Here is a 14,158-nt window from a genome sequence, read left to right on the forward strand (position 1 = left end):
ACGGGGGGAGGGCAGGTAAGCGGGTCCATCCCTCTCCCCGGGGCCCCCTCTCCTGGACTCCTTGGGGGGGCAGGTAAGCGGGTCCATCCCTCTCCCCGGGGCCCCCTCTCCTGGACTCCTTGGGGGGGCAGGTAAGCGGGTCCATCCCTCTCCCCGGGGCCTCCTCTCCTGGACTCCTTGGGGGGGGACAGGTAAGCGGGCCCATTCCTCTCCCCGGGGCCCCCTCTCCTGGACTCCTTACGGGGGGGGGGGGCAGGTAAGCGGGCCCATCCCTCTCCCCGGGGTCCCCTCTCCTGGACTCCTTACCTGGGGGGGGGCGGGTTAGCGGGCCCATCCCTCTCCCCGGGGTCCCTGCTCCCTTTGCAGGCCTCCTTAGCCACAGACCCTCCCGCCCCCTTTGGCTCCTCTCCTCCGGGCCCTCCGCATCGCAGGACCCCTTCTCTCCACCTGCCCCAGGCTGCGCTCCCCCCTGCCCGCACCTGCTGTCTCAGCAGCTCCCGCACGTCCTGCAGCGCCGCGTTGGTCTCCTGTAGCTCCCGAAGTATCTGCGGGGCCAGGTCTCCGCCTGGGGCGACAGGGGGCGCTGGTGGGGTGTCGGGATGGGGACCCCCCCACGCCCACCCCTGTCTTCACCCCCAGGCCCTGGAGTCCCGGAACCCGAGGCCCTCCGGGGCCGTGGGCGGGGGGCGCCGGCCTCACCTAGCGGGGTCTGGCCCTGACCAGACGCGCCCAGGACGGACAGAGCGAGCAGCAGGGCGCAGGCGGCAGCGGGGCCCATGGCTGCGCGGGACCCTGGGCGCGGCTGGCTCTGCTGCCCACGAGCCCGCGGGCCTATTTATCCCCGCGGGGCGGCCGCCCCAGGGACAGCCCACCGCGGCCCTGCCCAGCTCCGGCCACAAGGTAAACAGCCGGCCCTGGGCGCAGCGTTCAAGTCTGAATCAGGCCCCGCGGGGAACCTCGGAGCCCTGCGTGGCCCGGGGAGGGAGTCAGGCCGCCTCCCATGTGCTGTTTTATTGAGTGGCTCCGCGTGCCAGGCTGAGGAACAGCCGGTCTTTTTGTGTGCTGTGTGATGCTGGGCCTGGAACCCAGGGCGTTCTGCCTCCAAGCCACACGCCCAAGCCTATCTGATTCTTACTTTTTTGAAACTAGGTCTTCTTAGGTTAATAAGCATCTCACTATTTGCTGAGGCGCCCCTCCCATCCTCCCGTCTCAGCCTCTGAAGTGCTGGGATTACAAGTGTGCGCCACCACGCCCTGCCCAACTTTGTATTTATTTTTATTTTGAAACAGGGTCTCACCAAGTTGCTGAAGGCATTACTAAGTTTCTGAAGCTGGCCTTGAAATTCCATCCTCCTGTCTCAGCCTCCCAAATACTAGGATTACAAACCAGTGTTACCATTCCAGCTACACTCTTTTTTTTTGTACTGGGGATGGAACCCAGGGGCATTCTACCTCTGAGCTACACTCTCAGACCACCAGACCTACTTTTTTATTCTTTATTTTGAAACCGTGTCTCACTGAGTTGCAAAGGGCCTCACTAAGTAGCTGAGGTTGTCAGCGAACCCGGATCCTCCTGTCTCAGCCTCCCGAATGCTGGGATTACAAGCGTGCGCTAGCACGCCCGGCTCCAGCTACACTCATGAGCTACAAAATACCGTGGACTCCTGGAGCCAGTGCTCCTTTCCTCCCCACCTTCCCGAATTCACATTCCTCTAGCCTACCACATGGAGCCACAGCCAGAGAAAGAGATGGTTCCAGGTGGAGAGAATGGCACGGGCAGAAGCCCCGAGGCAGGAATGAGCCTGGGCTGCCAGGCAGGGTGTTCAGATCTGGGGGCTCAGGACGAAGTGGGAGATAAATAAGGCTATGGAAGGGCAATGGCAGTGGTGTGCCGGGCTTAGTTATCTTCCTGGGGCAACAGGGAGCCACAGAAGGTGGAAGAGGAAAGGCAGCCCTGGAGGGGGAGGGCAAAGGGGAGCTGCCAACACAGCCCAGGCGCTTTCAGTGAGGTCCCTGTGCCACCGCACCCGCCCTGCCCGCCGTGCTCTGCGTCTCCATGAGCTCACCTCCTGTTTTGCTTGGCGCTCTGCACACCTGGGGGCCGCCCTGGGCCGGCCCTGGAGTTCGCAGGAAACCACAACTCCGGCAGGACCAGTGGGCTTGCGTGTGCCTCATGCAGCTGGGACGGGCGCACATGGAAGCCAGCCTCCAGCCCTCCGCCAGGCACGGGGCTGGGGCTTGGACACACGTGGGCTCAGCCCTGGCTGGGAGAGAGTGGGATGACCGCAGAGCAGACGTCTTGAGGATTTGATGAGACAGCGGAGACCCAGAGGACATCCCGGTGTCACACTCCGGCCTGCTGGACCCCACCAGTCCTGAAATCCCCCTTCTAGACACCCCTCTCTTCCCAAGTATGAAGCAAGCGCTGGCCTCGCATGACAGAGAAACGCACTGTCGGTGTCTCTAAGGGCCTTTGTACCTCCTCGGCCCACCATTTCAGACACCTCCTGTACCCTCCAGAGTCCAGCTATGACACCCCTCCTCCTCGAAGTCCCTGGCTCCAGGCAGGCAGCTCCCACCCAGCCCTCACCTAGACAGCTGGGAAGGTCCCTCCCAAAATGGGGGCTCCCGAGGAGTCGGGGTGGGTGCGGAGGACAGACTGAAGGGTTTGTTGAGCTGGGACGGCAATCCTGCAATCACTGACATTGCTACTGTTTCTCATAATTAATGTCACCCCTAGCTGGGCCGGGGGGGGGCACATGGGAGACTGGACAGGAGGACTATAGGTTCAGGAGCGCCCCCCACAATTTAGAAAGACCTTGTTTCAAATAAAATATAAGCCAGGCGTGGTGGCGCACGCTTGTAATCCCAGCATCCGGGAGGCTGAGTCGAGGATTGCAGTTCGCGGACAGCCTCAGCTACTTAGTGAGGCCCGAGCTCATGGCGACGCAGAGCACGGCGGGCAGGGCGGGTGCGGTGGCACAGGGACTTTGAAACAGTGAGACCCTGTTTCAAAATAAAGAATAAAAAATAGAAGCCGGGCGTGGTGGCGCACGCTTGTAATCCCCGCGCTTGGGAGGCTGAGACAGGAGGATCCCACAGGTTCGAAGCCAGCCTCAGCTACTTAGTGAGGTTCTCAGCAACTTAGTGAGACCCTGTTTCCAAATAAAATATAAAATAGGGCTGGGAGTATAGCCCGGAGGTAGAAAGCCTCTGGGTTCCACCCCCAGTACCACACACACAAAAAAAAAGAATAAAAAATAGGGTAGGGGTGTAGCTCGGAGGCTCAATGCCCCTGGGTTCCATCCCCAGACCCGCAAAATAAAAAGAACTGGGTATGACTTAGGTAGAACGCCCCTGGGTTTAGTGGAACCCAGGGGCGTTCTACCTCTGAGCTACACCCCCACCCCTATTTTTTACTTTTTCTTTCTTTCCTTCTTTCTTTCTTTCTTTCTTTTTTTCTCTCTTTTTTGGAACTAGGGATGACACCCAGGGGCATTCTATCTCCAAGCTACATTCTCAGCCCTATTTTTTATTCTTTTTTATTCTTTTTTTTTTTTGTGTGTGTGTGTGTGGTACTGGGGATGGAACCCAGAGGCTTTCTACCTCTGGGCTATACTCCCAGACCTATTTTATATTTTATTTATCTCACTAAGTTGCTGAGAGCCTCACTAAGTAGCTGGGGCTGGCTTCGAACCTGTGCGATCCTCCTGTCTCAGCCTCCCAAGCGCGGGGATTACAAGTGTGCACCACCACGCCCGGCTCTTTATTCTTTATTTTGAAACAGGATTTCCCTAAGGTGTGGAGGGCCTCTCTAAGTAGCTGAGCTGTACTCGAACGGTGATCCTCCGTTCTCAACCTCCCGAATGCTGGGATTACAAGCGTGCGCCGCCATGCCCGGCTTACACCCTATTTTAATTTCTAAAATTACGTGTGTAAACCAAGCGCGGCGGCATACCCTTGTAATCCCAGTACTTGGGAGACTGGGGCAGGAGGATCGCGGGTTCGAGGACAGCCTCAGCAAGTAGTAAGACTTTTATCAATCAAGTGAGACCCTATTTCAAAGACAAATATAAAGTAGGGCTGTGGTTGTAGCTTAAGGTAGAAGTCCCGAGTCCAATCCCCAGCACCACACACACACAAAAGGTGTGTGTGTGTGTGTGTGTGTGTGTGTGTGTATTTTACTGGGGATTGATTGAACCCAGGGGCATTCTGCCTCTGAACTCTACCTCTAGCCCTTTTTTAAATTTTTTGTTTTGAAACAGGGTCTCAGAAGCCTGTTGAGCCTGTCCTCCAACCTTCAATCCTCCTGCCTCAGCCTCCCAAGTACTGGGACCACAGGCATGCGTCACCACGCCTGGCTATTTTTTACTTTTTTTTTTTTTTTTTTTTTTTGGTGGTACTGGGGTTCCTGGAAGCCCTTCTACCTCCGGGCTACACTCCCAGACCTATTTTTACATTTTTATTGGGAAACAGGGTCTCCTAAGCCAGCGCGGCTTCGAACCTGCGCGATCCTCCTGTCTCTGCCCTCCAAGCGCGGGGATGACGAGCGTGCGCCACCACGCCCGGCTTTCCTTTTTTTTTTTTTTTTTTTTTTGCAGTACTGGGGTGGAACCCAGGGGCATCCTACCTCCAAGCGACACCTTCAACGCTATTTTTTTTTTTTTTTTTTGGCTCTGGGGTTCCTGGAAGCCCTTCTACCTCCGGGCTACACTCCCAGACCTATTTTTTTTATTTTTTTATTTGGAAACAGGGTCTCTTATGCCAGCGCAGCTGGCTTCGAACCTGTGCGATCCTCCTGTCTCCGCCTCCCAAGCGCGGGGATCACAAGCGTGCGCCACCAAGCCCGGCACCCTATTTTTTTTTTTTTATTATTCTTTATTTTGAAACAGCATCTCACTGAGTTGCAGAGGGCCTCACTAAGTAGCTGAGGCTGTCCGCAAACTGTGATCCTCGGGTCTCAGCCTCCTGAATGCTGGGATCACAAGCGTGCGCCACCACGCCTGGCCTGGCTATTTTTAAAATTTTGCAACAGGGTCTTGCTAAGTTGCAGGGGCTGGCCTTCAACTTGTGATCCTTCTGGCTCCCAAGTACTGGGATGATAGGCGCCAGCTGGGAAAAGTGAACCGTGAGGGATGGACAGTTCTGTGGAAACTGGTTAGCTGAGGGCCTGGCTCCAACATCAGTCTGGTTATATAATATGGAATTTATACGTTGCCACATCTCATATAGTTTTTTGGGGGGAAGGGTACTGGGGATGGAACCCAGGGAGATTCTACCTCCAAGCTACACCTCCAGTCCGATTTTTTTATTCTTTATTTTGAAACAGAGTCTCACTAAATTGTAGAGAGCCTCACTAAGTAGCTGAGTCTGTCTGTGAACCTCGATCCTCCTGTTTTAGCCTCCCGAGTACTGGAATTAAAAGCATGTGTGCCACCACGCCCGGCTTTATCTAGTTTTTTGTTGTTTTTTTTTTGTGTGTGTGTGTGTTTTGTTTTTTTTTTTTTATGGTATTGGGGATGGAACCCAGGGGCATTATACCTCTGAGCTACACCTACAGCCCTATTTTTAGTCTCTTTATTATTTTATTTATTTATTTATTATTATTTTTTTTTTTGATGGTACTGGGGGTGGAACCCAGAGGCTTTCTACCTCCGGGCTGTACTCCCAGACCTTTTTTATATTTTATTTGGAGACAGGGTCTCACTAAGTTGCTGAGAGCCTCACTAAGTAGCTGAGGCTGGCTTCGAACCCATGCGATCCTCCTGTCTCAGCCTCCCAAGCGCGGGGATTACAAGCATGCGCCACCACGCCCGGCTCTTTTTTATTTTTGAAACGGGGTCTCATTGAGTTGCGAGGGAACTTGCTAAGTGGCTGAGACCATCCCTGAACTGCCATCCTCCTGTCTCAGCCTCCCAAATGCTGGGATTACAAGCGTGCACGCTACCACGCCTGGCTTTTCAGTTTTTTTTTTTTTTTCTTTTTTTAGGTACTGGGGATAGGACCCAGAAGAAGTCTACCTCTGAGCTACACCCACAGTCCTAGTTTTTATTCTTTATTTTGAGACAGGGTCTCACTGAGTTACAGAGGGCCTCACTAAGTAGCTGAGGCTGGCCGCGAACCCGGATCCTCCCGTCTCAGCCTCCCCAGTACTGAGATTATAAGCGTGCGCCACCATTCCCCAGCTTCAATATAGTTTTTTTTCATATTTTTCTTGGAGGAGGGGGCCACAGGCTGAGGTCTTACAACCAGGATTTGAGCTGGAAAAGGTGACACCTCGCGCCTTTCAAGCACACAGACACCCTCCCTGCCCCTAAGTGACAGAATCCAGACTAGAAACGCCTGTCGGGCCCCTCATTAGCTCGGGGGCCCTGGACCTCCTGGCCGGCGCCCGGCCATTCCCGCTTTGCACTACGCCGGGCCCAGCGGTTCCGGGAGCCCGGCCAGGCTGGGCAGCGGGGCCGTGCCTGTTGATGGGGCCCCAGGGGCCCTTCCTGGCAGCAGCACTCTGGGTCAAGAGACATGCGGGCGCCCCCAGCTCCCTGCCTCCTGCCCGGCACCCCCTCCTGAATCCAGGGAAAGTATGTCTGTGTCGGGAAGCAGCCGCCCGGCTCTGGGCGGGCCCAGCCGCAGACCCAGGTCTGGGGAATTCATTAGGGCAAAAGGGAGGGGCACTTGGCCACCCCAAGTCCGGAGCAGAGGAGACCAGACTTAGCCTGCCTCCCTCAGACAGCCGCCCCAGCCTGCTCCTGGAGAAGGCCAGCCACGGGGTGGGGTGGGGGTCACAGCACAGAGTCCTGAGAACCCGCCCGGACTCCCCGAGGTCACTTCCTCAGGCCCCAGGCTGTCCCCAAGCATTTCAGGCTCTCTCTGCAAGAAGGCAACAGGAGCTGGGCACAGTGGCTCACTCCTGTGATCCCAGTACTTGGGAGACTGAGACAGGAGGATTGAAGGTTTGAGGCCAGGCTCAGCAATGTAGAAAGGTCCCTCAGCAACTTAGTAAGACCCTGTTTCTAAATAAAAAAAATAAAGTAGGACTGGGGGTGTAGCTCAGAGGTAAAACGCCTCCGACTTCAACTTTTAATACCAAAAAAAAAAAAATGTAAATAATTTTTTTCCGGTATTAGTGATAGAACCCAGAGGTATTTTACCTCTAAGCTACAGCCCCAGCCCTATTTTTTATTCTTTCTTTCTTTCTTTCTTTCTTTCTTTCTTTCTTTATTTATTTATTTATTTATTGGTGGTACTGGGGTTCCTGGGAGCCCTTCTACCTCTGGCTACACTCCCAGACCTATTTTATATATTTGAAACTTGGTCTCTTATGCCAGCGCGGCTGGCTTCGAACCTGCGCGATCCTCCTGTCTCCGACTCCCAAGCGCGGGGATTACAAGCGTGCGCCACCACGCCCGGCCTATTCTTTATTTTGAAACAGGGTCTCCCTAGGTTGCTGAGAGCCTCACTAAGTTGCTGCGGCTGGCTTTGAGCCTACAATCCTCCTATTCCAGCCTCCCAAATACTGGGATTACAGGTATACACCACCATGCATGCCAGCTCTTAAATAATTTATTTTTTCAGTACTGAGGGCGGAACCCATGGGCATTATACCTCCGAACTACACCCTCAGCCCTATTTTTTAGTCTTTTTTTCTTTTCTTTTTTTGAAACAGGGTCTCACTGAGTTGCAGAGGGCCTCACTAAGTAGCTGAGGCTGTCAGCGAACTGCGATCCTCCGGTCTCAGTCTCCCGAATGCTGGGATTACAAGCGTGCGCCACCACACCCAACTTCCTTAAGTAAATTTTTAAAAAGGGCTGGAGCTGCAGCTCAGATAGAAAATACCCCTGGGTTCAATCCCTAGTACCAAAAACAGAAGATGACATCAACAGTAAATATGGTGGCTACAATTAATTGAACAAGTGCCTAGTGCCTGAAACCTCCACGAGGCATTAGCAGGTTTTCTCATTCTGTTCGCGGCAAAGCCTCAGAAGTCAAGGGTTCATCGTGATGGGCAGTGGCGCACAGTCCTCCTCCTCCTCCTCCTCCTCCTCCTCCTCCTCCTCCTCCTCCTCCTTCTTCTTCTTCTTCTTCTTCTTCTTCTTCTTTTCTTTGTGTGTGGTACTGGGGATTGAACCCAGGGGCATTCTACCTCCCAGCTACACCCCTAGCCCTATTTTTTTTTAATTCTTTCTTTATTTTTTGTTGGTCTGGATGGAACCCAAAGGCATTCTACCTCTGAGCCACACCCCCTTTTTTTTTTTTTTTCCGCAGTACGGGGGATTGAACCCAGGGGCATCTACCTCCAAGCTATACCTCCAACCCTATTTTTATTTTTTTGGGTCTGGGGATGGAACCCAGGAGGATTCGACCTCCAAGCTACATCCCCTGCCCTAATTTTTATTCTTTATTTGGAAACAGGGTCTCACTGAGTTGCAGAGGGCCTCACTAAGTAGCTGAGGCTGTCCGCGAACCGCGATCCTCCAGTCTCAGCCTCCCGAATGCTGGGATTACAAGCGTGCACTACCAAGCCCGGCACAGATATGTACTTTTTAATTAATGAATGAAGTTTTACAGTGGTGGGAATGGATCCCAGGGCCTTGTGCATACGTGGCAAGTGCTAACCACTAAGCCACAACCGTGTGTGCGTGCGTGTGTGTAATTTTTTTTTTGTACCATAATTGAACCCAGGGCCCAGGGGCATTCTACCTCCAAGCTATATTGCAGCACAATTTCTTTTTCTTTTTTTCTTTTTTTTTTTTTTTTTTTGGTGGTACTAGGGTTCCTGAAAACTCTTCTACTTCCGGGCTACACTCCCAGAACTATTTTTTTAAAATATTTTTATTTGGAAACAGGGTCTCTTAAGCCAGTGCGGCTGGCTTCGAACCTGCCTGCATGATCCTCCTGTCTCCACCTCCCATGCATGGGAATTACAAGCGTGCGCCACCACGCCTGGCTACAATTTCTTTATAAATTTTATTTTTTTTATTACTTATTTATTTATTTATTTATTTATTTTTGGTGGTACTGGGGTTCCTGGAAGCCCTTCTACCTCCGGGGTACACTCCCAGACCTATTTTTACATTTTTATTTGGAAACAGGGTCTCCTAAGCCAGCGCGCGCGGCTGGCTTCGAACCTGCGCGATCCTCCTGTCTCCGCCTCCCGAGCGCGGGGATTACAAGCGTGCGCCACCACCCCGGCCAGCATTTTCTTTGTATCAGTGTTTTTGGGGTTTTTTTTTTTTTTTTTTTTTTTTGCACTACTGGGGATGGAACCCAGGAGCTTTGTACCTCTGAGCTACACCCCCAGCCCTATTTTTTTTTTTTTAGTCTTTTTATTTTTTATTTATTTATTTATGGGTCTGGGGATGGAACCCAGGGGCATTCAACCTCCCAGCTACACCCCCTGCCCTATTTTTTATTCTTTATTTTGAAACAGGGTCTCAGTAAGTTGCAGAGGGCCTCAGTAAGTAGCTGAGGCTGTCCTTGAACCGCGATCCTCCTGTCTCAGCCTCCCGAATGCTGGGATGACAAGCGTAGGCCACCGCGCCCGGCTTACTCTTTATTTTGAAACAGGGTCTCACTAAATAGCTCAGGGTCCCTCTAGGTTGCCAAGGCTGGCCTCAAACCTGTGATCACCTCGTCTCAGCCTCTCAAGTCCTGGGATTACAGACATGCTGCACCACGCCCGGCCTGTGGCATATTATAGAATGTGCTTGAGTATCTGTGGATTGGGGCATTGTGGGGCCCTGGGAACCAGGGCACAGAGGGACAGCGGGACCTGGAAGGTACTTAGCACTCCAGCACTCTACAGGTGGTCAAACCGAGGCTCAGAGATGCTGCGTGTCCTAACTGCTCCGTTTCACCCACAGCCCAACCGCAGGAGCGGGTCTGGTCCCGCAGCTCCGCCTGGGGAGAGGCGCCTGGGAGGACTCAGGGCCTGGAGCCCCTCCCGACCGCATCCCTCCCCACCCTCTCTCACCCCCGCTGGCCAGTCACAGGAGGCCTTGTTCAGAGGCTGATGGATGGCAAAGGGTGGCCTGTTTACCCACGGGGCAGGGACCCAGGCTGGGCAAGGAAGAGCCCTGGCCCAAGACTGGTACACAGTAAGTGCCCAATAAATGTTTATTGATGGGTTGGATGAATTTAAATCACTACATCCACCGGATGGAGCCTGACCCTGTGCCCCAGCCCACTGGTGGGACGGTCTTGGCTACGAGGCCCTGTGAGTGGCCTTGTGGGCAGAGAGGTCATGGGAGCTCGTGGCAGGGAAGAAGGGCACGGGGCTGCAGGGAAGGGAGCCTCGGCGCCGGTGGGGATGTGGCTGTCCAGACCCTCAAGGCCGCAGGCGCAGCAGGGCCGGGGCCCAGGGCGCCCGTGCACCCTCCGCCTGGGCTGCGCAGCTCCGGCGCGCTGTCCCTCCAAGCCCCCCCACGGCATTACGGTTGCCTCTTCTGGCCACCGTGCCCTCCCCACAGCGTGCCGCACGGGCAGTACTGGGTCACACGTGATAATGGCTGCCTCCCCCACTAGACCAAGCCACCCCTGTGCTCCCCACGGGGTCCCCAGCAACACACAGACATGTGCCATCAGCAGAGGTGGATGAGTGGCAGGTGGGTAAGGGTGAGTGGGTAAATGGAGCCGTGGGTCGATAAGATGGATGGGTGGGTGGGTGGATGGATAGACGGATGGATGGACAGACACTAGTAGCCAGCATTTACATTGCATTCATTCCTTTTTTTTTTTTTTTTTACAGGTCTGGGGATGGAACCCAAAGGCATTCTACCTCCGAGCTACACCCCCTGCCCAATTTTTTTTTTTTTATTCTTTATTTTGAAACAGGGTCTCATTGAGTTGCGGAGGGCCTCACTTAGTAGCTGAGGCTGTCCGCGAACCCCAATCCTCCGGTCTCAACCTCCCGAATGCTGGGATTATAAGTGTGCGCCACCACGCCCGGCTCTTTTTGGGTTTTTGAACCCCTGTCTCACTAAGTTCCTGAGGCCAGCCATGAAACTGCCTTTCTCCTGACTCAGCCTCCCAAGTACTGGGATTACAAGTGTGGCACTATGGCACTATGGCAGCTTTTGTTTTGTTTTTTTGTTTTTGTTTTTGGAGGGAAGGCACACTTGTAACCCCAGCATTTGGGAGGCTGAGATGGGAGGATGGCAGTTCGCAGAGAGCCTCAGCTACTGAGTGAGTCCTCTACAACTCAGTGAGACCCTGTTTCAAAATAAAGAATAAAAAATAGGGCTGGAGCCGGGTGTGGTGGGCGCACGCTTGTAATCCCCGCGCTTGGGAGGTGGAGACAGGAGGATCTCGAAGGTTCGAAGCCAGCCATGCTGTCTTAAGAGACCCTGTTTCCAAATTAAAAAGTATAAAAATAGGTCTGGGAGTGTAGCCCGGAGGTAGAAGGGTTTCCAGGAACCCTAGTACCACCAAATAAAATAAAATAAAATAGGGCTGGGCGTGTAGCTCAGAGGTAGAATACCTTTGGGTTCCATCTCCAGTACGGCAAATATAAACAAACAAACAAACAAACAAACAAATGGGCCGGGGCTTCAGCTCAGTGGTAGAACCCTTGCAAAGCACGGGTAAAGCCCCAGGTTCATCCTAAGTAATGCAAATAAATAAATAAATAGTCTGTACGAAGATATGCATAGTTTCCATGTAAATACTATTTCGCCTTTTATTTATTTATTTTGGTACTGGGAATTAAACCTAGGGACATTCTATCTCTGAGCCACACCCTCAGTCCTATTTCATTTTTATTTCTGTATTTATTTCTATATTTATTTCTATATTTATTTATTTATTGTGGTACTGGGGATGGGACCCAGGGGCATTTGACCTCTGAGCTACACTCCCAGCCCTATTTTGTATTCTTTATTTTGAAACAGGGTCTCACTGAGCTGCAGAGGGCCTCACTAAGTAGCTGAGGCTGTTGGCGAACCTGGATCCTCTTGTCTCAGCCTCCCGAATGCTGGGATTACAAGCAAGCGCCACCACGCTCAGCTAATCCTATTTTGTTTTTATTTAGAAACAGAGTCTCACTAAGTTGATGAGAGGCTCACTACTTCCTGAGGCCTCAAACTGGTGACAGTCCTGTTTCAGGCTCCCAAGTACTGGGATTACAAGTGTGTGTCACCACACCTGGCTTTATTCCAGTTGTTTTATTTTTTATTATTATTATTATTTGTCGTACTGGGGATTGAGCCCAGGGGCATTCTACCACTGAGCTACACCCCACCCCTACTTTTTAGTCTTTTTATTTTTTGAAACAGGGTCTCACTGAGTTGCAAAGGGCCTCACTAGTAGCTGAGGCTGTCTGTGAACTGCGATCCTCCTGTCTCAGCCTCCCAAATGCTGGGAGACCCTGTTTCCAAATAAAAATGTATAAAATAGGTCTGGGAGTGTAGCCCGGAAATAGAAGGGTTTCCAGGAACTTCAGTACAACCAAAAAAAAAAAAAATGGGCAAGGGGTGTAGCTTGGAGGTCAAATGCCCCTGGGTTCCATTCTCAGACCCACAAAAAAAAAAAAAAAAAAGATTAAAAAAAAGAATAAAAATAGGGCTGGGGATTATGCTCGAAGGTAGAATGCCCCTGGGTTCCATCCCCAGTACCACACACACACACAAAAAAAATCTGAGACCCAAGGTCTGGACAACCCTGGCCCATCAGGTCCTGCCCCAACTGCCTGCCTGGGTGGCGCCGAGTGCGGGGCCAACCTCTCTTGGTGGACGCAAAGGGGCTGCTGTTGCTCCAGCATATGTGCACAACTCTAGAGTAGAGGCCCTGTATTCCAGATGAGAAACAGTCATCCCTCATGGCCAGAGAGATATTGAGTGTCAGCTTTTTGCTCTCCTGAACCCAAGTCCACTCCTGCCCCTCAGCAGGGCCTGTGGGCTGGCCTGTTTTTTCCTGCCTGGCGCTAGGATTAATGTCTTGGAGGGGCGATGTCTTGGCCGGTGGTGAGTGTTTTTTTAACCTTTGCAGTTTCAGCCAGAGACTCAAAACCGAGGCTCTCTGGCCCCCTCGTCCAGCCAGGCCACACGGAGGGTGGACCCGCTGCATGCCTGGGCCACCGGGCCTCCCCACACCACACGAGCTGAGTCCAGCTGCACATCTGGACTGGGTTCCCGCCAGGACGAAAAGATCCGGGATGGGAACCATGGACCCTCCTGTCTGCACTGAAGTTGGGGTCAAGGGCTTGGTCCCAGGCCCTCTGCCCCTCTCCCCAGTGGACGCCACCCAGGCCTGGTCTTTGAAGGTCATTCACTCTTTACCCATGAGGCCCACGATCACATCTGCAGCCCAGCCAGCGCAGCCCAGATGTGTGAATCCAGCACAGACACTTCCAGTGTGACCCGGCCCTGATGCTCTGCCCCATCCCTCTGTCTCAGTCAACAACCCAGTGTCCCCGCAGTGCTGGCCCCGGGGCCGGCTGGCCATTTGAGCCTCCTTCCCCTCCTCCCTCCTGAGCACACCCGACAGGTCCTGTCTAATTGTTCTGGAAAACATATAAATCAAAACACTTCTGCCTCCTGGCACCACCACCTCCTGCCCGGACAGTCCCCGGCTTCCTCCCCGAGGCAGCTACCAAGGGGACGTCTCAGAATAAGCCGGCCCATGTTCCTTTCCTGGCCACACACCCTCTTTGGCTCCCTATTAGATTTTTTTTTTTTTCGGTTGTTATTTTGTGTGGTACTAGGGTCGGAACCCAGGACACTCTACCACTGGGCTCCACCCCAGCCTGTTTTGTGTTTTATTTTAAGACAGGGTCTGGCTAAGGTGCCTGGCTGACCTCTAACTTGCAATCCGACAGCCTCGGCCTCCACTTTTCATTGTTTGAAATGATCCTTGTTGGTTTCAAGGGCTTGGGACTAGGTTACCCCGGTGCCTCCCACCCCACCTGACAGCAGGTGGGGCTGGTGTTTTCTCCACAGACGGATGTGTCTGTCTCAACAGGCTGGGAACATCGCAGCCCTCCAAGTCTCCCCGCAGCCCCCGGGTTTTATAACTCATCACTTTGCCCTCAGTAGGTGTCAGGGTGGTCGGAGTCGTGACGGTACGGGGGGGGGGGTTACTCAAGCAGCTACAGGGGCCACGAGGAGGGACCTCTTAGCTGGGATTGGGGAATAAGAATCAGCGGGGGCAGCCTGGCATGGTAG

The 14,158-nt window shown here is 53.2% G+C and overlaps 1 protein-coding gene across 1 annotated transcript in view; it reads right to left on the minus strand.

Moving 5' to 3' along the window:
• COMP (cartilage oligomeric matrix protein) overlaps positions 1-778 on the minus strand; it is a gene marked incomplete at both ends in the record, with an annotated part of 9,631 nt that extends 8,853 nt beyond the window's left edge. The window contains 2 exons of the mRNA XM_080715963.1: positions 480-565; positions 700-778. Of these exons, the coding sequence (XP_080572089.1) occupies positions 480-565; positions 700-778 (165 nt within the window). The remainder of the gene's footprint in view (positions 1-479; positions 566-699) is intronic.
• Between the last annotated feature and the right edge of the window lie 13,380 nt (positions 779-14,158).

This window comes from Muscardinus avellanarius (genome assembly GCF_963383645.1).
Source record: "Muscardinus avellanarius genome assembly, chromosome: 18".
Taxonomy (NCBI): domain Eukaryota; kingdom Metazoa; phylum Chordata; class Mammalia; order Rodentia; family Gliridae; genus Muscardinus; species Muscardinus avellanarius.